Raw genomic sequence first — 26433 nt, 5'->3', positions numbered from 1 at the left:
GAAAGTCAATGCCATTTGAAAAATTTGATCACAAAAAAAAAAGAAAGTCAATGCCATGTAAATCCCATTATTGCTCCACTCGTTGCAGTGTTAATGAAGTACAATAAAAGTGGAAAGTTCCTTACGCGGCTCTGGCGCCCCCCCTAGGGTATAGGGCGCCGGCGCCCTTAGCATTTGCCTATACTGCCTATGCGACGGGCCGGCTCTGCTGTAACCATTAGGCCACAGCTGTCCCAAAGCTAAATGGTTGTATTTATCCCTCTGTTTGCCTTGTCTTATAGTATCTTGTAGCCTCTATTTGGGTTTTGCAGAAAAAATGGCAAGCCAAGTCAATTTGGTACTTTTTCTTACATTTTATTGAAATTGTAGCACAAATAACAGTGCTCTAACAACGGTCATTAGCTTAATACATGATAACTGGCATTGAACATGAATAAATACATAAATAGAAACACAAAAACAGAAGCAAAGACAGTGAAAGAGAGATCACTGAAAAATATTAGCATTTCCTTATGATCTTCATCTCCATCATCATTTTGAGTGGCAGCTTCTCTCTGTAGATAATCATGGTTGTGGGGTTATGTTTTATTAAAATAAAAAAGAGAAAATGACACAACTGGTCAGAAACAAGTTACAATTTGAAAGTTACAATTTGTAGAGATTTTGAGAATTAAATAATTTGCCTTCTAAGTGTGTGCTGACAGTCTGTGTAGTTGTATGGCTGAGCCCTAGAAAATCAGTAATAAGGTGGCTTCGATAGTTGTAGAAAGCGAAAAGGTGAGAATTAAAAAAATCTAAATAATAACAGAAAGAACCATTTCAGCACAAAAGGGATCTTCAAGATGGTATGGGTCTAAATAGAACTGTAATTATGTGTAAAACAAACAAACAACAACAAAAAGCATATAATATATATATATATATATATATATATATATATATATATATATTATACCAGTATAATAAACTGCTGCATACTAAAATGCTTTGAAATTTAAAATAGTTTGAAAATGTTTTGAAATGTGTAATAAAAAACATGTATGACCTTAGCCCAGTTGCCAGGGCCTAGTCTTGTTTGTCACGTTAATCCTGTTTTTTTTTTTTTGTTTTTTTTTTTGTAGCAGTATTGGATTAATTATTTGTCCATTTTCCTTCTGCAGATAACATCATCCAAATCATCTGAACATATCCGTGCTACCTTTTGCCTACCTGTGCAGCTGCAGACATGCATGGTTCTGAGGAGAGTGCATCTGGAACTGTGCTTCATAGACTTATGCAAAAACATCTCAAATATGGAACAACTGGAATCAGAAGAGGGGTAGAAGACGACAGCTCTCAGATGCCAAGCAAACTCACGTCTACAGAAAACCTACACCTTCAAAAGGAGGGTCAAGTAGCCAATTCATATCAGCTTATGCCCTTGCAGTCGCAGTCTCGACAGGAACCTCAAGGTCAGGAGCATCAAGTGGACAGCAGCTTCATGGAAAAAGCTGGTGGTGTTAGCCAGAGTGGAGGTAGAGCAGTCCAAGCGGCCCAGATTTTGTCTGGGTTTGACACCCTGGAGCTTCCATCATACGAGGAGGCTAAAATCCAGTCTCAGCTTTACAGAGGACAGCAAAGTCCGATGGCCCCTCAGTCCCAAATTCCTGACCACCACCACCAGAGTCTTCAAAATCCAGACAAAGTTTCAAACAATTTTCAACAAAATCAAGAGCAGGACTTTCACAAAGAGGGCCATAAAATCATTGTCCACCAAACTCAGCAGCAACACAACCAGGTTCAACAGGCACAGCAGATGTCAACAATGTCTTACAGTCCCCCATGCTCACATTCCTGTCTACCATCATTTTCTAACAAACACTCACTCTCTTCCCCTCCTTCTCTTTTGTCTTCTTACACATCTTCAGTCCAGCAAGGAGGCACTGGTGGTACATTTCTTTGTGATGAAGTTCTGGCAGAGTTGAAACAGGGTCATGTTCGCTCTCTAAGTGAAAGGATCACGCAACTCAGTCTAGAATGCAGTGAAGTTAAGCAATGTGTAGGACCATCCATTTCACCTTGCACAGGAGACACTACTCTTTGTGGGGCTGATAATACAGCAGATTCTCGCTCACTAACTAGTAAGACCTCCATGATTATCCTACAACTTCCACCACCACCCTTAAACCCTCCACAGTTGTCTTTGGATCAAAGAGGTCCTCCCCCAGAATATCCCTCTAAGTTCAAGGTACAGACTATGCTTTCGCCCACATTACACCCAAACTCAGACTCTCTGGAACATGGTGACTTCAACAGTGATACCTTGACAGCAGCCATGTTGGAGACAGTGCCACTTATAAATATAGCAAGGTAATGGTAACAGAAACTAAAAGGTGAAATGTGTAATATCTTTACTACTAGCAGTACCAATTGGAACTGTTGGAATGTTTTCCAAATTGACCTAAACAGCTTATTACTGGTATAGGATTATAACATACCATTGGCTGAGCATGTTGGGCCATTAAAACAAACAATGTTTTTTATTTTTTTATGGTGGCTCATTGTTTATAATGTAAGCCAACATAGCAGTGACTTATTTATAGTTGTCTCTGCATTAATTTAACTCTTGTCTATTGTACTTGTATATGATAAACGAAAAAAGTACACTTTTCACCTGTTTCACTCACTGTCTTTCTGTATTTCAGAGAGTGCCCTTTGACTACATCACAGCACCAAACAAAGACATGTCCCATGACTTCTGAGACTTCTATCCTGCCTTCAAAGGCTTCTCAGCAACAGTATCAGACACTATCTCTTTCTCAGTCCCTGGCATTTCCTCCAGCTCAAACTGGATCTGTGACTCAGGGGCTGATTTCTTGTGTGGCCCCTTTTGGACAGCCTTTTCCAGGGGAAACATTTGCCATGGCAAACCATGACAACCAGATACTGGAGATCCTAAAAGAGGAGAACCAAAGACTTAGACAAGAACTTCACAAGCAAAATGAGAAGGCCAGCAAACTACAGCGGGTATTTTGTCATTATCACAGGCTATTTACTGTCTAAAGTGCTCTTATAATACAAACTAATATGATTGCCCAGTATGATTGTAAAAAAGTACACTGACAGGAGGACATTGGCATGTTTATACTATTGTGCAGCTTTAATAGGATTTAATTGAATTTTATGTTATTTCCAGTTGGAGGCGGAGACTGTGCACCTGTCAGAGACATATGAGAGTTTAGTGAAGAGCTCATCCAAACGGGATGCTCTGGAAAAAAATATGAGGAATAAACTAGAGGCAGAGATCAGGCGTCTTCATGATTTTAACAGAGACTTGAGAGGTGAGATTGTTTATAATACCCATGCTTTTAGAAACAACATTTTATTAAAAATCAATACAAATTTTACTGCTGAACTTTGTGAGTTGGTAGTTATAACATAGGGGATAGCGCGGTCGAAAGTAATGTGGGACAAAAGTAACAAAGTGATTTTCTCATAGCCTATTAATGCATTTGCATTCCCAGCTATGACGGTATATTCAGCATTCAATCCTTGACGGAGCAGAGAAATATCACGTGATTTCCTCATCATTTCCCGTAAAACTGTTTTCGAGTACAAAAAGTAAATTATTGAAGCGGTATTTTTTTATTTTTTATTAGTTGTGTTGTTTTTTTGTTTCATGTGTCACAGTAATGATCAATATATAGGTTATTTAGTGCTTTAATACATCCTAAAGTTTGCATTATCAAAGTTTTTTAGCATAAAAGTAAATCAGGTTTAAACGCTTTTGTCCCGCTACAGTGACAAGAATTATTTATTTTGTTCCGGTACATACTATTCTGTGAATTTCTGTGTCTTGTATCATTTATTAAAATGTTTGTCATATTATACCAAAAGAATATGAGTGAGGGTCAGAAAGACAAATAGGGGTCTGGTTTTATCCAGATGTTTATGAGAGAGCATTTCTGGACATAGAGGAACATCTGGGCAGCTCCTACCTCGCATTTACCTTAGTTATAATTAGGTTTTAGCCATACCTTAGCTTTTACAACTCCACCTATGAATTTGGAGTGTTTCCAGATGTTTTAATGCACATTTTGAATTTATGCATAAAAACAACTGGATGGAAACATGAATAGGCCTACTGTTACATTATGTTTAGAATTTATATAATGCTAATGTAATTTAATTATTATATTGTTCATTCTGTTAAAAAAAATGTTGTATAAAAATACACACACACAAAAAAATCAAATTTTTACAGTCGGGTTTTGAGACAATAAAAATATAAATATAAAAATTTAATTTAATATTTTTTTTTGCAAAAATAAAAGACACTGTATGTTTACAGTTGCATATTAACAAGGTCATAGTCAGGTATACTTAATAAAAATTAGAGTAACAGAAAAAAATCTAGCTTATATTTTTTGTGTTACTTTTAACCCAACTGTGTGTTACTTTCGTCCCAACCGATGGGTTCGAAAGTAACAATGTGCAACTTATGTTCAAAGTGAAATTATACTGAAGCCTTTCTACATTTCTACAAAATACCACCTGGTATTGTTACACCACACTTATGAGTTACTGACCACAGCAGAAATATATCTCTGTCTACAACATTATCTTTTGAAATAATGTTTTTCTGAAAAATGGCCCCTGCTCTCCCCTAATTTATTTGTATTTTATTTGATTTATTTGTTTATTCATTGATTCAGTTTATTTTAACTGCTTGGGTCCTGTGGCAGATCTTTTTTTTATTCATGTGTTTTTCAGATCATTTGGAAACAGCCAATCAACAGCTCGCCATTCAGGAGACGAAGGGACAAGATGACAGACATTTGTATCTTTCACAGAGTGAGATTTTACTTCTTTTTGTGCATTATCACAAAAATATGATTGCTCCATCACACAAATATACTTAATACACATTTTGCTGAATCTGTTTTCTGTTAAAAATATGTGTCTAGCTGCTTAAATCAAATCATTTTCTGCTTCCCTTCCTTAATGTCCTGTACCTCTTCCTCTCTTGCACTCAAATATCTCTCTCTGTCTCTCTGGGTATAATGAAAACTCCAGAATTTAAACTAAATATCTAATAGATACCAAACATGGAATAGGTTATATTAAATAGTGATCTATCATAACACATGCATAAAACAGTATACAATACTTAATACGATATACAAGAAATTTAATAATACACACAATGACCTGAGGATGAGTGTTCATGTTGCATGGGTATCAACACATAATATGTACTCTCATTAGTGCTAATGCTAATGCTGATGTTTCTAGGAAAAAACTTTGGCCTGCTATTAGTAAATTACAAACCTTGCACCCAGATGGAGCCTTTATATTGTTGCTGAGGACTTTAATCACTGCACTTTAAGATCCGTTCTCCCTAAATTTAACCAAAAAGTATCCTGCTTTACAAGGGGACATAAAACATTGGACCACGTATATACTAGTGTGACTGATACCTACAAAGTCACACCCCTCCCCCACATGGGTCAGTCTGACCACCTCTCTTTGTTCCTGCTCCCCAAGTATACCCCGGTCATCAAATGTGTTAAGCCTACAATAAGAACTGTTAAAATCTGTCTGGAAGGTGCTGACTCCACTCTTCAACATCAATTCTAGAACACAGACTGGAGTGAGTTTGCTGCCCAAGCCACCACAAACTCTCAGATCAACATTGACATTACCAACTCTGTCCTGGAACACATCAACAGATGTGTGGGCAGAGTGACCACACACACACACAAAAAAAAAAATTCCCCAGTCAGAAGCCCTGGGTGAACAGAGAGGTTCGCCTCCTGCTCAAAACCAGAGATGCAGCCTTCAGGTTTGGAGACCGGGAGGCTTAAAGCTAACCCTAACCAGATCCTCCCTCTCTGACAAGCTCAATCACTTTTATACTCATTTTGATCAAAATAATAAGGAAATCTCCCTTATAGCTGGCCATTAACTCAGTGAACTGCCTCTCACACTTTCCACCTCAGATGTTACTCCACTCTGCGTAAGGTGAATGCCCAGAAGGCAGCTGGCCTTGATGGAATACCTGGTCATATGCTTAAAGCCTATGCAGAGCAGCTTGCTGAGGTCTTCACGGACATTTTCAATCTGTCTCTGGCCCAAACAACTTTTCCCACTATCTTCAAAACCTCCACCATTGTACCAGTATTGAAACACTCCACGGTCTTGGTCGCTAATGATGTCCATCTTGTTGCACTCACCACCATCATTGCCAAGTGCTTTGAGAAACTGGTTGCATCCCATTTAAAATCATGTCAATCCTTCCAGGCCCCCCTCTATACCCTCTTGGACCTGACTCTAGTGCTTAAAAATCACTACAGCAGGGCCCATTCGAGCCTTTGCATTCAGTTGAGCTGAAGTTTCTTTCATTGAAAAGAAGGGCAGGGGACCTGCATGCATTTTCGGTCCATTAAGGTGAACCTGCAAGCGCTGCCCCTGGAGGAGGCCGACCCAGCCCTGGCTTTGCTCTGTACCGTCCGAGCATTGAGGTGCTACGTAGACCGGACACAAAGCATCAGGACCTCAGACCACCTCTTTGTCTGTTACGGAGGCCGGCAGAGGGAGCGTGCCATCTCTAAGCAGAGGATGTCCCACTGGATTGTGGATGCCATAGCCCTGGCTTATCAGGCTCAGGGTGTGGCCTGCCAGTTCAGGTTGCGAGTTCACTCAACTAGAAGTGTTGCATCCTCCTGGGCACTGGCTCGTGGCGCCTCGCTGACAGATATCTGTAGAGCTGTGGTTCTATAGCCTTCGTGTAGAGCTGGTATCCTCCTGTGTTCTCACCTCAAACGTGTAGTGGCACTGAGAGGCCCTGGTTAGTGTCGGCTTGCTTAAACTGCTCCAGAGTGTCCATACTGAAGACCCTGTTGAGATCCTTCATCACCCTAGGCAGCTGGATGCAGCGGAACATCCTGTGCCAGGCCTTCATGAAGAATCTGTGAGAACCATGAAAGGCTGGGTTCCATACTGAGATCTAAGTGGTGAAACACTAATGAGCGGATGGTATTCAACCATCTGTTCCATATTAATGAATCCTGACTCTCTAACACATTCTGCACTCAAAGACCAGAACGTGAGTTAAAGAAAAAGCAAGGACCTTCGTTTAAACAACATCTTTCAAAATAACTCACCACCTGAGCGCCGCCATGGTGGCAACATCCTGGCGTGGATGAGAATTATAACACCTTGGAGACTTGCCAGAGATACACGCGTGAGCCTCAAAGGAAAGACAAACACCCGCCCTTTTCACTCACGGCGCAATCACACATTCCACGGAACAGACACACACATAAACAAACAGGCACAAGCATTTTTGGCTAGCACATGGACCTTTTTCAATAAACCTACCTCTAAATGTATTTTAATGTCTCCCTTTATGTGCTCAAATGTATTTATGTGGCATAGTGGAATAGATGAATGTTACTGTGTGTTTAATCAAACTTTATATGCATCTGTAGTTAGGAACAACTCTGATTTGCAAAATCATAGTTTTTGGTGTCTGTATAATCGTAAAAACCCGACTGTAAAGAATCTTGACGGGAAATTACAAAAAGATGCATTCTTTCAGAGGAACAATCTTGCCGAGGAAAAATGTTTAATTTTGTTATCGCCATAAATTAGACCAGTGGGCGGAAATCAGCAAACAAAGAAGATTTTTCCCGCCTCAGTTTCTTACACTTCATTGGTTCATACGGAAAGATAGGTGTAAACCTACTTTTACATAAAAACATAGGGGAACTCGTGTTCTTGGCATTCCGCCAGAGAAAGAGGGGGTTCTCACCTTCGCGACTGGACTTCTCAAGAAGTCTCTCCGTTTGTTCTTCTTTACTTTTCGTTTCATTTTAGTTTTTTCTTTATTTTCTTCTGATATTTGACTTCGGTCAATTGTCTTAACGCGCCAAACAAACTTAAGTCTAACCATCTTTTGGCCACGTTTACATTCACGTTAACCATCGAACTCGCGCATCATCTGCTCTGGAAAGAACAACGCTGAAGCTGCACCAACAGACAATTTGAACTCAGCTACACACAAGAGCCAGATCAAAGCAAGTACTTTCTTATATCACAAACTAAAATTGCTGTTGTCTAGGCTATTCCATGTTTGTCAAATTATTCAATGATTATGGATCTCTTGCAAAGTTAACTGTTTGAAAATTGTCATGCTGAGATTGGTCTTCACTCTTTCTCTCTCTCTCGTTTCTCTCCCTCTCTATCTCATTACTATTCTCATTCGTTTATCTTGTTTAAATTACTCTGTGTGAATTGTAGTTATGTACTCTTTAGTCTGTTTTTATTAAATGCCATAATTTGCTTGAATTGAACTGTTTTATTGCTCATCAAGATCGAAGTCCCTGAATCGTGTGATCTAAGCTACAAGCTTTGTTTTCTATGAATTAATTTCAGTAATCTAAGTAGTACAGACAAAGAAAATATTGTTTTTCCTGATCAGAAGATTAATATTTTTTGGATTTTGTAAGAAGGGTATTTTTATTGATTTTTGATAAGGAAGTCTAGCTTCCAGTTTGCAGGACGAACAGATTGTCTAGATTAACTTAAATTAATTCTAGTAAAGGTTACCTTTAAATGATTAAATATTCCCTATTTGGGTAATTTAATATTTGTAAGCAATAAGCAAATCATATTCATAGACTCATGAGTATTCACTTCATTTGAGTTAATTATTCCCCAGAAAGTGATTGTTGCTACAGTGGTACTCGTATGTGTATAGTCCAATTTTCCCCAGCAGACTTCTGCCTTCCCAAGAGGGTTTTAATCACCTCAAATTACTCTATATACACCTAAATGGATGCTATATGTGTATTTGCTCCCGAGACCTCCTTCGAGGAGGATGGGGCTTCGGCAGTGTCTCATATTTACATCACATAGTTAAGAAATGTCAAACGAGCTGTAGGCAAAGTGCAAACATGATACTCATATTATGCAACAGTTAATTCAGAAGTTAATATTGTCTTATTTTAGACACAATGTTCTCTGTTTTTCTCAATTTTGCAAACCAAAATATAAAGACAAATCACAAATGTTCATCCCCGGGCCACCCAGAGCGGCATTTAATTTCTTAATCTATGTTTTGAATGAATTGGGTGAACCATTTTGCGCGATGAACCATTGGCCATAGGATTTGAAGTGGCACTGCACATCAAAGTACCTCGAGAGCGATTCAAAAGCACAAGTAGCCGTATGCTCTCCAAAGCTCTTGGGGTACTTTGATGTCACACACTGGTCTGTTTGATGGGGATGATCCGCTTCTAGTCGAACAAGCCTGATGATTCAATGAACCATTCATAAAGAACCATTTACTTCACTGCTGAATGAATCAGCCATTTGAACGAATCAAACAAATAAATAAATGAATCAGTGACTTAATCATTAAGACATTACCACCACCTACTGGCAGTTTTAGTTTATTATTTAGAGTATTATTTCATTAAAAAAAAAAAAAAAGATTTTTGTAATCTCTGTTTGCTGCTTTTCAGAAAAATGACTTTCCAGAGTAATCTCTCCAAATTTGATGTACGATTAATTGGATTAATTAATCACCACATCATGTAATTAATTAGATTAAAAATGTTAATCACTTACCAGCCCTAATATTTGCACATCTAGCTACTCAAACAGTTTTTATAAGTATTTGATGTGTTTATTTTGTAACATACACTTATACTGTCACAGAAGCAACAGACAAAAGTTTATAGGGCATATAAGCACAATAATGTATGAATGAAACAAGCTCAGGCTGTTTTAGGCTGATGAGCGGCTGTCATTTACGTTCACTCACAGTGTTTACATTTGCATGATGACACTCAGATTGTCACAGAAGTACCACAACAAAAGTTTATATAGCATATAAGCAGAATAAATTAATGTGTGAATGAAATGCCCGCAGACATTTTTTTTTCATAAGAGGCTGATGAGCGGCTGTCATTTACGTTCACTCAAACAGTTTTTATAGACACTTTTGTGATTATTTTATGCCACAAACACTCAAATTATCACTGAAGTACCACAGCTAACGTTTATAGGGCATATACAGTAGGTGGGCAACCAGAATGTGTAATACCGCAGTGCCGCGGCGTTGACTTCAAGTTAGTAGTGTGTTAAAATAATTTGTGAAACTACTGCCAGGTTGCGCAAAGGGACGGATTGCGAACTAAATGTAATTGTAAAATGTTGATTTGTAAACATAGATGAAAGGACAAAGAAAAACAACAATAACATTATAAATAGTTAATTTCAAGATGTGGGATAGTCTTAGGTTACAGTCGACTCTTCAACAATTTAAAGAAAGACCTTTACACATAGGCTTTTATGCATGTTATTGCTATTAAACAGTCATTACATATAAGGCCTATATATATATATATATATATATATATATATATATATATATATATATATATTAGGGGTGTAACAGTTCACAAAATTCACGGTTCGGTTCGATACGATTCACTGGTGTCACGGTTCGGTTCGGTACGTTTTAGATACAGCAAAAAGAAGAATTGGCAGATAAATTTCCTTGATTTTTAAAAATTGTCTTATTTATTAAAACTAACAAAGTATTTTTTTTTTTTTTTTTTACATTGAACAATGATGGAGCTATTCTTTACCCATCTTCTATGGTGTTTTCTTAGCAGCATACTGTATAAAACAAAAACAGCTCCTTATAAAAAAAAAAGTTATATAAATGTTATATTGTTGTAGTAGTTATGAACAAATACAAAGATGTAACTTTTTATGTGGAACCCTATAACTCTTTATATTGAGTGTGTTTTTACTCAATTAGTTCTCTATAGGGCTTATGTTTTTTGGAACAAAGCAGGAATTACGGTCTGAAGGAATATTGTAACGGGGCTCAATTACGCATGTTCTTAAAACCTGCGTTTTCCACAGGCTCTCGCTCACTCAGTACGCGCTGAAGGCTCGTTGCAAAATGGCTAAAGGGCCTTTCACACAGGACGCGGTATGCGCAGCGCTGGACCCTGGAGTCAGCGTTGCCCTTCAGATACAATGCGATTTGCCAAGACCAAAGTAGATGGAGTTTTCAAAACTGCCCGTGCATAAGTTCTATTTATAACAGTTCTTCTATCTAATAACGTGCAGGCCTGTTAATCGTGTCGTACTGCTCAGGAAATTCCGACACAGTGCAGTACTAGTCCATTTTGATTTCCGTGCTTGTTTGGATGCCCCGATCGATTGGTAAAGTGCACCCAAACACCAGACCTGTTGTTTATTGGAGGATCTTCTATTTCTTGTCTGTTAAACGCATTGGCTATTTTGCAATGAGCCTTCAGCGCATACTGAGTGAGCGAGCGCCTGACTGAGTAGCCTAACATAAACATATAAGTTGGTGTTTTTTCCTTCTTCGGGGGTGTCAGGGGCATTGCCTGTTACGTCGTGTGGGTTATTGGGCTACCTTGTTGAACGCATATCATTATATTTCACATTTTTTTATTTATATTCCAAATATAATTAATTAGTCCAACGAACCATTCGGTACATAATGCGTACTGCGTACCGAACCGAAAGCCTCGTACCGAACGGTTCAATACGAATACGCGTATCGTTACACCCCTAATATATATATATATATATATATATATATATATATATATATATATATATATATACAGTACAGACCAAACGTTTGGACACACCTTCTTATTAAAAGAGTTTTCTTTATTTTCATGACTATGAAAATTGTAGATTCATACTGAAGGCATCGAAACCACGAATTAACACATGTGGAATTATATACATAACAAAAAAGCATGAAACAATTGAAAATATGTCATATTCCAAGTTTTTCAAAGTAGCAAGCTTTTGCTTTGATTACTGCTTTGCACACTCTTGGCATTCTCTTGATGAGCTTCAAGAGGTAGTCACCTGAAATAATCTTCCAACAGTCTTGAAGGAGTTCCCAGAGGTGCTTAGCACTTGTTGGCCCTTTTGCCTTCAGTCTGTGGTCCAGCTCACCCCAAACCATCTCGATTGAGTTCAGGTCCGGTGACTGTGGAGGCCAGGTCACCTGGCACAGCACCCCATCACTCTCCTTCTTGGTCAAATAGCCCTTACACAGCCTTGAGGTGTGTTTGGGGCCATTGTCCTGTTGAAAAATAAATGATGGTCCAACTAAACGCAAACCGGATGGAATAGCATGCCGCTGCAAGATCCTGTGGTAGCCATGCTGGTTCAGTATGCCTTCAATTTTGAATAAATCCCCAACAGTGTCACCAGCAAAGCAACCCCACACCATCACACCTCCTCCTCCATCCATCCATTCACCTTTTCTGTGTCGCACAAAGACACGGTGGTTGGAACCAAAGATCTCAAATTTGGACCAAAGCACATACTTCCACTGGTCTAATGTCCATTCCTTGTGTTCTTTAGCCCAAACAAGTCTCTTCTGCTTGTTGCCTTTCTTTAGCAGTGGTTTCCTAGCAGATATTCTACCATGAAGGCCTGATTCACACTGTGTCCTCTTTACAGTTGTTCTGGAGTTGTGTCTGCTGCTAGAACTCCGTGTGCCATTGACCTGGTCTCTAATCTGAGCTGCTGTTAACCTGCGATTTCTGATGCTGGTGACTCGGTTGAACTTATCCTCCGCAGCAGAGGTGCCTCTTGGTCTTCCTTTCCTGGGGCGGTCCGCATATGAGCAATTTTCTTTGTAGCGCTTGATGGTTTTTGTTACTGTACTTGGGGATACTTTCAAAGTTTTCCCAATTTATCCGACTGACTGACCTTTATTTCTTAACGTAATGATGGCCACTCGTTTTCAGAATCAGAATCCGAATGAACTTTATTGCCAGGTATGTGTACACATACGAGGGATTTTGTTTTCGTGACAGAAGCTCTGCAGTACAACAGAATGACAGCGACAGAACATAAAACACATAATAAAAGAATAAAAAAATACAAATAAGTAGATAGTGAATGACAATATACAAATGGACAATTTTAGGCAGGTATATTACAAAATGCAGTTATGTATGTACATGTATATTATGTGCAAAATTTAAGTGTATACTAAGTATGTGTGTTAGATAAATAAGTGTATGTGTATATAAATATAAAGTGTAGTGTGTTTGCAGTTATTATCAGCTGTTCATTAGATGGATTGCCTGAGGGAAGAAACTGGTCCTGTGTCTGGTCGTTCTAGTGCTCAGTGCTCTGTAGCGTAGACCAGATGGCAACAGTTCAAAGAGGGAGTGTGCTGGATGTGAGGGGTCCAAAGTGATTTTGACAGCCTTTTTTCTCACTCTGGATAAGTACAGTTCTTGAATAGAAGGGAGGGTTGTACCGATGATTCGCTCAGCATTCCGGACTACCCTCTGTAGTCTTCTTAGTCAGATTTAGAAGCTGAGCTGAACCAGACAGTTACTGAAGTGCAGAGGATGGATTCAATGATGGTGGAGTAGAACTGTTTCAGCAGCTCCTGTGGCAGGTTAAACTTCCTCAGCTGGCGAAGGAAGTACAACCTCTGCTGGGCCTTTTTCACGATGGAGTCAATGTGAATGTCCCACTTCAGGTCCTGAGAGATAGTGGTGCCCAGGAACCTGAATGACTCCACTGCAGTCACAGGGCTGTTCATGATTGTGAGTGGGGGAAGTGCAGGGGGGTTTCTCCTGAAGTCCACGATCATCTCCACTGTTTTGAGCGTGTTAAGCTCCAGGTTATTGAGAGTGCATCACACAGCCAGCTCTTGTACCTCCTGTCTGTAAGCAGACTCGTCACCGTCCTGAATGAGACCGATGAGTGTGGTGTCGTCTGCAAACTTCAGGAGCTTGACAGAGGGGTCCTTAGATGTGCAATCATTAGTGTATAGGGAGAAGAGCAGTGGGGAGAGAACGCAGCCCTGGGGAGCTCCGGTGCTGATTGTACGGGTGCTGGATGTGTATTTTCCCAACCTCACTAGCTGCTGCCTGTTTGTCAGGAAGCTGTTGATCTACTGACAGATGGAGGTGGGCATGGAGAACTGATTTAGTTTGGGCAGGAGGAGGTTTGGGATGATCGTGTTGAAGGCCGAGCTGAAGTCCACAAACAGGATCCTCACATAAGTCCCTGGTCTGTCTAGGTGTTGCAGAACATAATGCAGTCCAATGTTTACTGCATCGTCCACAGACCTGTTTGCTCTGTAGGCAAACTGAAGAGGATCCAGCAAGGGCCCAGTGATGTCCTTCAGGTGGGCCAGCACCAGTTTTTCAAATGACTTCATGACTACAGACGTTAGAGCCACAGGCCTGTAGTCATTTAGTCCTGTAATTTTGGGTTTCTTAGGGATGGGGATGATGGTGGAGCGTTTGAAGCATGAAAGGACTTCGCACAGCTCCAGTGATATGTTGAAGATCTGTGTGAAGATGGGGGCCAGCTGGTCAGCACAGGATTTCAGACAGGCTGGTGTAACACAATCTGGGCCTGGTGCTTTTTTCCTTTTCTGCTTCCGGAATACCTGGCGCATCGCATCCTCGCTGATCTGAATTGCAGGTGTGGGGGAGAGGGGGGATGCAGGAGGTGAGAATGGTGAGAGTGCTTGATTGGAGAGGTGTTCAGGATGGGTTGCAGGAGCTGTTAATGGTGTGAACGTTTGTTTGGAGAGGCATTCAGGGCTGGTTGCAGGAGTTGTGAATGTTGTGAATGGTTGTGTGGGGAGGCATTCAGGGCAGGTGATGGGTGTTCTTTCAAACCTGCAGTAAAACTCGTTCAGATCGTCTGCCAGTCGTGGATTCTCCACAGTGCTGGGGGGTGGTGTCTTGTAGTTGGTAATCTCTTTCAGACTTTTCCACACTGATGCAGAGTCGTTGGAAGTGAACTGAGTCCTTATTTTTTCAGAATAATTCCTCTTTGCCACTTTGATCTCTTTTTCCAGTGTGCATTTAGACTGTTTATACAAGACATTGTCCCCCTTCACGTAAGCATCTTTGGCCTGACGGAGCTGTCTGAGTTTTGCAGTGAACCACGGTTTGTCATTGTTGTAATTTAGTTGAGTCTTTGTAGGAATACACATACCCTCACAGAAACTGATATATGATGTTACGGTCTTTGTGAGATCATCCAGATCCAGGCAGCAGCTTCAAAAACACTCCAATCAGTGAGGTCAAAACAAGATTGTAATTTTTTTTACAGTCCTTTATACAGGTTTAGCTGATTTTAGTTTCTGCCTGTAGGACGGTACAAGATAAACCAGAAGCATGTCCCTCCGCCACGCGATTTCCCCGTTGATTCTGCGTTGTGATCCGCTCTAAACAGCTGAAAGTCCGGCAGATGGAGCGCGCTGTCCAGTATGGTGTCATTCAGCCAGGTTTCCGTGAAACACAGAGCAGCAGAGTGTGTGAAATCCTTATTTGTCCGAGAAAGCAGAAGGAGTTTGTCCGTTTTGTTGGGTAAAGAGCGGAGATTTGGCAGATGGATGCTAGGCAACGGCGTTTTAAATCTGCGCTTCCTGAGTCTGACGAGCGCTCCCGCTCACTTCCCCCGTCTGCGCGTCCTGAAGGGTTTGATCAGCGCCGCTGCTCCTCCGATAACAACGTTCACTAAAACGTCTGAATAATTGAAATCCGGAAAAACATCTTGTGGTGCGTTCTGCCAAATGTTCAGCAGTTCATCCCTGGTGAAACTGATGGCAGGAATATAACTAAAGACAGGACGAACTAACAAAAACATATGCAGAGCACATCATGGAGGCAGCCATCCTGTATCGGCGCCAGTACTGAAAAATGGTTCCTGTACTTAGCTGCTTTTTTCTTGCCATAATACAAATTCCAACAGTCTATTCAGTAGGACTATCAGCTGTGTATCCACCTGACTTCTGCACAACACAACTGATGGTCCCAACCCCATTTATAAGGCAAGAAATCACACTTATTAAACCTGACAGGGCACACCTGTGAAGTGAAAACTATTTCAGGTGACTACCTCTTGAAGCTCATCAAGAGAATGCCAAGAGTGTGCAAAGCAGTAATCAAAGCAAAGGGTGGCTACTTTGAAGAACCTACAATATGACATATTTTCAGTTGTTTCACACTTTTTTGTTATGTATATAATTCCACATGTGTTAATTCATAGTTTTGATGCCTTCAGTGTGACTCTACAATTTTCATAGTCATGAAAATAAAGAAAACTCTTTGAATGAGAAGGTGTGTCCAAACGTTTGGTCTGTACTGTATACAGGTCCTTCTAAAAAAAATAGCATATTGTGATAAAGTTCATTATTTTCTATAATGTAATGATAAAAATTAAACTTTCATATATTTTAGATTCATTGCAAACCAACTGAAATATTTCAGCTCTTTTATTGTTGTAATACTGATGATTTTGGAATACAGCTCATGAAAACCCAAAATTATATTTCATCCGACCAATAAAAGAAAAGTGTTTTTATTATTTATTTAATTATTTAATTAAAAAAATCAACCTTCAAATAATTATGTTCAGTTATGCACTCAATACTTGGTCGGGAATCCTTTTGCAGAAATGACTGCTTCAATGCGGCGTGGCATGGAGGCAATCAGCCTGTGGCACTGCTGAGGTGTTATGGAGGCCCAGGATGCTTCGATAGCGGCCTTAAGCTCATCCAGAGTGTTGGGTCTTGCGTCTCTCAACTTTCTCTTCACAATATCCCACAGATTCTTTATGGGGTTCAGGTCAGGAGATTTGGCAGGCCAATTGAGCACAGTAATACCATGGTCAGTAAACAATTTACCAGTGGTTTTGGCACTGTGAGCAGGTGCCAGGTCATGCTGAAAAACGAAATCTTCATCTCCATAAAGCTTTTCAGCAGATGGAAGCATGAAGTGCTCCAAAATCTCCTGATAGCTAGCTGCATTGACCCTGCCCTTGATAAAACACAGTGGACCAACACCAGTAGCTGACATGACACCCCAGACCATCACTGACTGTGGGTACTTGACACTGGACTTCAAGCATTTTGTCATTTCCTTCTCCCCAGTCTTCCTCCAGACTCTGGCACCTTGATTTCCGAATGACATGCAAAATTTGCTTTCATCCGAAAAAAGTACTTTGGACCACTGAGCAACAGTCCATTGCTGCTTCTCTGTAGCCCATTTCCTGCACACGCCTGTGCACGGTGGCTCTGGATGTTTCTACTCCAGACTCAGTCCACTGCTTCCGCAGGTCCCCCAAGGTCTGGAACCGGTCCTTCTCCACAATATTCCTCAGGGTCCTTTCACCTCTTCTCGTTGTGCAGCTTTTTTTGCCACACTTTTTCCTTCCCACAGACTTCCCACTGAGGTGCCTTGATACAGCACTCTGGGAACAGCCTATTCGTTCAGAAATTTCTTTCTGTGTCTTACCCTCTCGCTTGAGGGTATCAATGATGGCCTTCTGGACAGCAGTCAGGTTGGCAGTCTTACCCATGATTGCGGTTTTGAGTAATGAACCAGGCTGGGAGTTTTTAAAAGCCTCAGGAATCTTTTGCAGGTGTTTAGAGTTAATTAGTTGATTCAGATGATTAGGTTAATAGCTCGTTTAGAGAACCTTTTCATGATATGCTAATTTTTTTGAGATAGGAGTTTTGGGTTTTCATGAGCTATATGCCAAAATCATCAGTATTAAAACATTAAAAGACCTGAAATATTTCAGTTGGTGTGCAATGAATCTAAAATATATGAAAGTTTAATTTTTACCATTACATTATGGAAAATAATTAACTTTATCACAATATGCTATTTTTTTTTTTAGAAGGACCTGTATAAGGGTTAATAGGTAAATATTTTCATTTCGGTTTCGTTCTTAGTTAAAGAAAAATCTACAGGTTCCATTTGCAGAGCGAAATGAGAACGGTCCAGCATTTAGAAATAATTCTTTATTAACTCTGTTATTATTCTTGATTTTGAAAACACTTTGCATTATTTTTCAAACTCTTTTTTTATTAGAAGCAGCATGTAATAACAGAGATACACCAACAATCAACAGGGGTACAACTACAACAGTAAATGATACCTGAATGTACACATATACATAAACATAATCAAAAGATTTATAAAAAAAAAAAAAAAAATGAATAAAATAAAAATTAAATAAAATAAAAGGAAAGAAGTCTTCCCATTTTTTCCCTTTTTAAGTCAAGCATTAAAATGACAACACAACATATTATATGTATACAAATAATTATATGTCCCTATTTACCCTCTCGTGTGTGGTTCGTTAATCCTTGTTATGCAATCTTCTTGAGATTGGGCTCCATCTTGCCTCAAAAATATTTAGCTGAAGTCTAAGGGAATAAGTTATTTGTTCCATCCCATAAATCTCTTTGACTCTTTGGAGCCACTGTTCATGTGTGGGCGGTTCCAGCTTGAGCCATTTGGACGTGATACATTTCAGAGCTGCTACAAATAGTATCTGAAGTCAGTGGTTCAATCTCCTTTCCTTCACACCCTCAGGTATTGCCCCTAAAATAGCCACCACTGGGTCAAAAGGGATATCAATGTTAAATATAACTTTAAGAGCTCTATAAACCTCTTCCCAAAATGGTTTCAGCTTTGGGCAAGACCAAAAGATGTGAGTATGGTCGCCTTGTTGTGCACCACAGTTCCTCCAGCATTCACTAGAAAGCCCTGCTCCCATCTTTGACACAATTTGTGGAGTGCGGAAATTTCTAGTTATAATCTTCCATTTAAACTCATTCCATGTGTTTGAATTAGTCACCCTATGAGCCTCTAGACATATATCTGACCAATCCTCTTGAGTGATCGCCTGTTGTGTGTCAACCTCCCATCTTTCTTTATAAAGCAAAGAGTTACTTGAGTGACTCGTCAGCATACTCTGATATAGTTTAGATATAACCCTCTTATCGGTGTTCCCCATTTGTATATTCATCAATATTTTCTCTATTTTGTTTGGGTTAGCAATCCCCTCCCAGTCTTTGTGTTTTGTGATGAAATCTCTAATTTGTAGATATCTATAAAAGTCTACTTTCGGTATGTTAAATTCTCTTTGCAATTGTTCGAATGACTTAAAATGGCCTTTACTAATGAACTGATGTATAAAGTTGAGCCCATAATTTATCCATTTTTTAAAACCTAAGTCTAATTCAAATGGTAAAAATGTTTTTATTGTACTTATACTAGATAAAGGGGAGATGGAATGAATAAATTTCAATGATGATTGTACATTATTCCATATTTGTGAAGTAATTTTTGTCCATTTACCTAATACCATTTTGTCAGCATTAGCCCTTACAAAAGGAAGTGAGGTCAAGGGGTATTGACAGAGACTTTTCTCTATGTTCAGCCAGCATGTGTCGGTGTTATCCTTCAACCATGTCTCAATTGGTTTTAGCTGTGCTGCCCAATAATAATATCTAAAATTTGGGAGGCACACTCCTCCATCGGTTTTCATAAGCTGTAAGGTTTTGTACTTAATTCTTGGCCTCTTCCCTGCCCAAATAAATTTAGAAATCTGTTTATCTAATTTGGCAAATACATTATTTGGAATTTCTATGGGTAACATTTGAAAGGGGTAAAGAAGTCTAGGTAGTATATTCATTCGTACGCATTCCACCCGACCTAGGAGAGATAGGGGAACTGCTGACCACCGTTGCAGATCTTCATAGATGCATTTAAGTAATTTAGGGTAGTTTGCTACATATAGGTTTTGCAAAAAGGGGGTTATAAAGATCCCCAAATATTTGATGCCCTCTTAGGGCCATTTAAAGCCACTCAATTTTATAACCCTCTCAGAAATTTGGCCTCCAATATTCAGAGCTTCAGTTTTGTCTAAATTTATTCTATACCCTGAATAGTATCCAAACTTGGTGATTAGTTTTTTAAGTGAAAAAAAGTGAAAGTGAAGTGACATTCAGCCAAGTATGGTGACCCATACTCAGAATTTGTGCTCTGCATTTAACCCATCCGAAATGCACACACACAGAGCAGTGAACACACACACACACACACACACTGTGAGCACACACCCAGAGCAGTGGGCAGCCATTTATGCTGCGGTGCCCGGAGAGCAGTTGGGGGTTCGATGCCTTGCTCAAGGGCACCTAAGTCGTGGTATTGAAGGTGGAGAGAGAGCTGTTCGTGCACTATCCCCACTAGGGGTGTCACGATTTAGATTTTAAATCGAAATCGATCGAAATTAAGTCATAGTCTCGAACTTTGAATTAAAAAATGGAATCGTCGATTCTGCCACGCCCCCATGTTGTATGACGGCAAATCAATGACAAAAATAACCGAGCATTCAACTGATGCTGGCGCGCGCGCTATATGGCTTCCGCGAGAGGAAAACTGAATCGGATGCGAAGAAACGGCGTGTGACATGTACTCTGCGCGCAATAAAAGCCCTCGCGTGCGCATGCTCATTCCCCACATCCTCGCACTCGATCATCTCACCTCTGCTCGCGCGAACAATTTTCTTTTTGTCAGTCGTGGGGCGGGGCTTGCTGTTTTAGTTTATCTCAAATGTCATTGGTTATTCCCCTTTTCCTAAAGTCAGTATTCGACGCCTGTTAGAAAATGAGTAATAATTCACTTGACTTGACCCATGACTTCATCAGTGGACCAGATACATACGAGTAATCATTTCTTTTGCTTGTTTAATTTATTTTTGTCTTTAATGTAATTTAATGCATTGTTTATAGAGTAGATCTTTTGTAGATACTTGATTAACTGGAATTCTTCTGATTGCTAGTGATTGCAGTCTTGTAATAAGAGATACACATATTTTACAGACTGTAATGATGCACACACACACATACACACACACACACACACACACACATACTGTACATACATACATAATATATATATATATATATATATATATATATATATATATATATATATATATATATATATATATATATATATAAATAAATCTAAATGAATGACAGTGAAGTGTTTAACAAGTGTTTTATCTTTAATCTTTTAAATAGATACATCGTAATATTTGAAGGTTAGTTTAGTAATTTGTTATTGTTTTTGTTTGTTTTGTTATGAACTTGAATGTCATCTTTTGTGACTGCACTTACAAAAGAGAAACTGGATGGCAGTTTATTTTAAGTTTTCAATTGACTAAAGATATAAGTTATTGTTACATTATGTTGTTAATAAAAGTTTTAAATTTGACAGTGTAATGTGGTACATTGCAAACAAAGGTCAGATATTATATTACATAAAAGTCTAGTTTGAAAAATGACAATCTGTGCTTTAAAGAGAATAAATGTAAAAATCGAGAATCGAATCGAACCGTGACCTTAGAATCGAAAATGCAATCGAATCGAGGATTTGGAGAATCGTGACACCCCTAATCCCCACCCACAATTCCGTCCGGCCCGAGACTAGAACTCACAACCCTTCGATTGGGAGTCCTACCCTCTAACCATTAGGCCACAACTTCCCTTCCCTTAAACAATGCCCTTTATGACAGTGCTTTCTCTTATGAGCTGGGCAAGAGGCTCTATGCTTATGCCAAATAATAATGGGGACAGTCCACATCCCTGTCTACACCCACGCTCTAATTTGAATGCTACTGATTTATGACCATTAACTCTAGTTGAAGCTTGTGGATTAGAGTACAAAGTTTGTATCCATTTAAGAAAGTTAGGTCCAAAATTAAATCTCTTCATGGTATGAAACAGGAACTGCCAAGACACTCGATCAAAAGCTTTATATGCATCCAGTGAAATAATTGCAATCTCTTCTGTTTTACGTTCTGAGTAATTGACTATGTTTAAGAGTCTACGTATGTTATCACCATAATATCTTCCTTTTATAAAACCAGTTTAATCTGGATTTATAATATGGGTAGACATTTGATTTAATCGCTGAGATAAGATGGTTGTCAATATACGAAGATCTCCGTTTAATAAATAAATTGGCCTATACGACTGGCATAATGTTGGGTCCTTTCCTTCCTTATGTATAACAATAGAACTTGTTTGAATAACCGTCTGGGCCTGGGCTTTTGTTATTTTTAAGTCTTGAGATCGTTTCAAGAATCTCCTCTTCTGTAATAGGTCTATCTAATTCAGATCTCATAGAATCAGTTAACTGTGGTAGTTGTATATTCCCTAAGAACCCTTTTAGTTCTTCATCATTTGTGCATGTATCAGTGTTTTTATACAGGGACTTATAAAAGTCAGCGAACATTTCAGAGATCTCATCTGGTTTTGTGAGAGGGGTAGATGATTTCTTGGATTTTAACTTTGATACTATGTTTGTTGATTGTTGTTTTTTTAGACGTAGTGCTAGTAGTCTGCTCGCTCTATTGCCGTATTCATAGTATTTTTGCTTAGCAAACCTCAATCTGCCTTCTATCTTACACAAAAGTAATGTATTAAGTTCTCTATGTACTGCAAGCAACTCATCTAATACTACCTTTGTCGGAGCCTGTGTTTGTTGACCCATAACATTGTCAAGGGTGCGTGGTCTGAGAGTGTTATGGGCAGTATTTTAATATCGGTTACTCTATGTAATTCTGACACGGGGGTGAAAAAATAATCAATTCGTGAATATGATGAATGCCTAGTAGAGAAAAAGGTAAAATCTTTAATATTTGGGAATTTCTGTCTCCACACATTCACTAGGCTCATCTCCCTCAGTTGCCCAGACAACATCTTGCTCATCTTGGCTTTCTATCCATAAACTTGTGACAAAACACAATTGAAATCTCCCCCCAACATGAGGATCCCTTTACTGTGTTGCAAAATAAGCCCAAAGATAGTTTTTATAAAATTTGGCTCATCTTCATTTGGAGCATAGACATTCATTAATGAAACGTCTACTCCATCAATAACTCCATTTACCAGGATAAATCTGCCTTCCGTGTCTTTATAAACTTCAGTGGATGTAAAGTTCAGATTTCTATGGACTAATATGCAAACTCCTCTCCTCTTTCCTGATTTATGGGATGAATAAAAAGCCTTATCTGCCCAGGACCTTTTCAGCTTCTCATGTTCTGCATCAGACAAATGTGTTTCCTGAAGAAATGCTATCTGACACTGTAGTCGAATCAGCTAATTAAAAATGTTCTTCCTTTTAATGGGACTATGCAAACTTTACATTATAGCTTAATGTCTTAAGAGAACCCATTGTGTTGTTTAGGATAGAAAATGGAAGCTTTGAGGCATGAGATTACTAAACAGGGTAGTAGTGTTTGTTGTGTGCGTGTGCGTGTATGAGTATGTGTATGCCTGAGCATTGTAAGACAGAGAGTAAAAAAATTAAATAAAATAATAATAATTATATTAACATTACATATCAGATTCAGGACCTTATAAAGAATACCAAGCAGTAGAGCATGAACACTTACCAGGGGGAACATGGGATTTAACAAAGAGGGAAGAACATCGCTTAACAGTCGAATTCTAAACCAAAAGTTTACCAGGCCTTTGTACCTTCCCAGCCTAGTCTGACAGAAGGGTTAGATCTGAATACCCTTAAGCTCCAGCAGAAACATATTTCACCTATATTAGTTCGGGCAGACTATCACCTTTTTAACTGCCGTAATTCGGCCATAGCGAGATTTCATGGACTGAATGATTTAAGCCATGAATAATATTATAGCTAATCATGTATATTGGCAGTTTCCGTAGATCAGTTCTCTCATTTACTCAGCTATTGTCACGACCGTCTCTTGTCTTTTCCGATAGATAGTTATTTATACATTTAAACATCTTTAGACCATAATGTTGGGTCACTTTTCCATTCGGTTACATCTTCCTAGTCTGTGAAACATACCTATTACTCACTCACAGATCTCTGCGAACTTTTTACGATGGTGTTCGTCACATAGTTCATGGCTTTGTCTGGATCAATGAATTCTCTTTCATCGCCTTTAAACGAGATCCGCAGTTTAGCAGGGTAGATTAATCCATAGCGGACATCTGGACGGTTGTAGGTCAATTTTTTCACTTCTGCCAATGCCGCTCTGGCTTTTGCGACACTTTCTGTGAAATCGGGAAAGGTGGCAATCTGTTTTCCGTTGAACTTTAGTGGTGCCAGTTGTCTCGCTTTCTTCAAAATCTCCACCCTATCTTGGTAATAATGCATGCGAACAATTACGGCACGCGGATTCCCTCCTGATCGTCTAGGTGCCAGACTTCGATGAGAGCGATCCACTTGCAGTTCTCTTTCTATTTTAAGCACTTCTCGAAGCAATTTAGACACCGCAGTTGTGCTACTTGAGCCCGGAGTTTCGGGTACTCCCATAATCCACACATTGTTTCTCCTCATCCTTCCCTCCAGGTCTTCACTTTTGTCTTCCAGATTTTTAACTTGGCTTACCAGTTTGGTCACTGTTGTTTGCAACGTTACAACTTCGTCCGACCATCTTGATAGCCCCCCCTCCATATCTCTGATGTTGGCATTCACTTTGTCCAGTTCGGTGCGCATAGCTGTTGTGTTATTAACGATTTCTGATCTCATTTTTTGTAACTCACTTTTGAGATAGTCAAAGTCCACTGCCAACACCGCTTTCATCTCGGATCGTATTATTGAGCCGATCTCCGATCTCATGACATCCAGAATTTCGGATTTTAACGCGTCCGCATCCGTTTCATCTCGTCCATCTTGATGGGAGATGGAGGTTTGACTAGCTTGACTGACAGACCCTTTCTCTGCAGAATCGCTAGGCCGCGGATTTCCTGATCCATCGTACTTGAATTTCCTAAGTTTTGCTGCCATGATTTCTTTTCTCGACGTCTCCGTTTAAGCGCTGGCAATACGTATAAATTAATCTGCCTATGAAATATGTTCTGTCTGCAATTATACTTGAAATAATGAAGTTTCTGTCGGAGCTCTCAAAAAAAACTGCTTACTCCATGCTTTGCTCACGAGCACCCCCAACACTTTGCATTTTGGAATTATGCCTTTACTGTGTGACCAAAAATTGAGAATTATACATTTCAACTGTTTGATCGCTCTGGTGCCTCACGTGCATATATTCACTGAAAACAGCACAGACCTTCACCGTAACTTTCGACTTTCCACTGGTATATTTTTGCTAACTATGACTTTTTTCCATCGATACTGAAACATGTGTGAACTACAAAGCCTATTTTATCTAATGAATAATAGTTAAGACTCAAATGGGCAACATCACGAATATGGAAACGTCCCAAATGAGAGAGCCCAACCTTACCTTATGTTTCGCTTTAAATTATTATTAATCATTTTTTTTAGTTTATAGCTAAGACTATATTATTATATACTGCAATTACATTTATCCATTAGAATTATATATTTTTAATTCTTGTTCCGTTCTGATAAATTTGTTAAATTTAAAGGATTTGTTTTAAAGTGACTCAGTTACTCAGCTGTACACATTTAAAAAAATATTTGATATAAAGGCTGCTGTCCCATTTTATACAGGAATTGTTAATTTTAACAAAATCTAATTATGTTGTTAGTTTTATGCTAACATGCAATCAAGGTCTTCGGATACTATATAAGATACAAGCTAATTTAAGTTATATGCACAGTGACATTTTACCCTTTTTAACTTATAAACTCCTTGAGATTTTAAAGTCAGTTTAATAGTATTGAAATTCAAGTTAAATCTAGTATAAAAAGGTTTTAATTGCTTAAATTGCTTAAATTATTTCTATGAATTAATAATATGTTATCATGTTTATTATTTTAGAAAATAAGTGTTTATTCTTTAAGAAAATAAGGGAAAGAATAAGGGACAATCCAAATATTTGTAATGTACAATAATATAGGCCTGTATCTGCAGTTAAAAAGTTATCATATTTTTCTTGCTTCACCCATTTATGAAGGCTACAATTATTATTATGAATAAATAAATAATGTCATTTAAAAAATGCCATCGGCCTGAGTAAATTTTACCATTATAGAATTGGGGTGGTAATTTAGGAGGTGAAAAATCTGTGAAATTACAAATGGCATGGGATTTTAAAGCATAACAACTGAAGGCCTATAACATGTTAGTCAATAAAGAATTTTTTAAACAGTGGCACTTAAAGTTTTGAACTAAAATATTATTTCAACCATATAGCCTGCGGATAAATAAAATGCATACTTTTTTAATGAAAGAACACTTAGAAAGTGGAGGTTGCTTCTGGTGTTTGGATTTGTACTTCAATAATATGACCTCCAAGATATTTCACCAATATTTTCATAAAACATTGTTGCAGTGACAGTTATTTAGTAATTTATGTCAGGAGTGCAAAATAATAAATCCGTATTATGCCACATTTTAAATAGAAATTTACCACTCATTCATATTCAATCACATCTGCAGCAGTTTATTTGTGTTCACATAGACTCACTGCACAGCGTTAATAAGGATTTATAGACCAAAGATGCATATCCACGGAGATACAGTGGGGATCGAAAGTTTGGGCACCCCTTGCATAATCTGTGAAAATATTAGTAATTTTCAAAAAATTAGAGAGATCATACTAAATGCATGTTATTT

At 38.8% G+C, this 26433-nt stretch overlaps 1 protein-coding gene across 3 annotated transcripts in view; it reads left to right on the top strand.

Moving 5' to 3' along the window:
- amotl1 (angiomotin like 1) overlaps positions 1–26433 on the top strand; it is a 255112-nt gene that overhangs the window by 55575 nt on the left and 173104 nt on the right. For 2 of the 3 annotated variants that reach the window (XM_052617189.1, XM_052617188.1), the window contains 4 exons: positions 1161–2349; positions 2685–3006; positions 3176–3320; positions 4753–4833. In XM_052617189.1, the coding sequence (XP_052473149.1) occupies positions 1226–2349; positions 2685–3006; positions 3176–3320; positions 4753–4833 (1672 nt within the window). In that variant the 5' untranslated portion in view covers positions 1161–1225. Of the gene's footprint in view, positions 1–1160; positions 2350–2684; positions 3007–3175; positions 3321–4752; positions 4834–26433 lie in introns of those variants that run through there. The other variant, XM_052617190.1, reaches the window with a different exon arrangement.

This window comes from Carassius gibelio, chromosome A15 (genome assembly GCF_023724105.1).
Source record: "Carassius gibelio isolate Cgi1373 ecotype wild population from Czech Republic chromosome A15, carGib1.2-hapl.c, whole genome shotgun sequence".
Classification (NCBI taxonomy): Eukaryota; Metazoa; Chordata; class Actinopteri; order Cypriniformes; family Cyprinidae; genus Carassius; species Carassius gibelio.
Note: the sequence above shows the minus strand (reverse complement) of the source record. Positions and strands in the feature narration are given on the sequence as shown.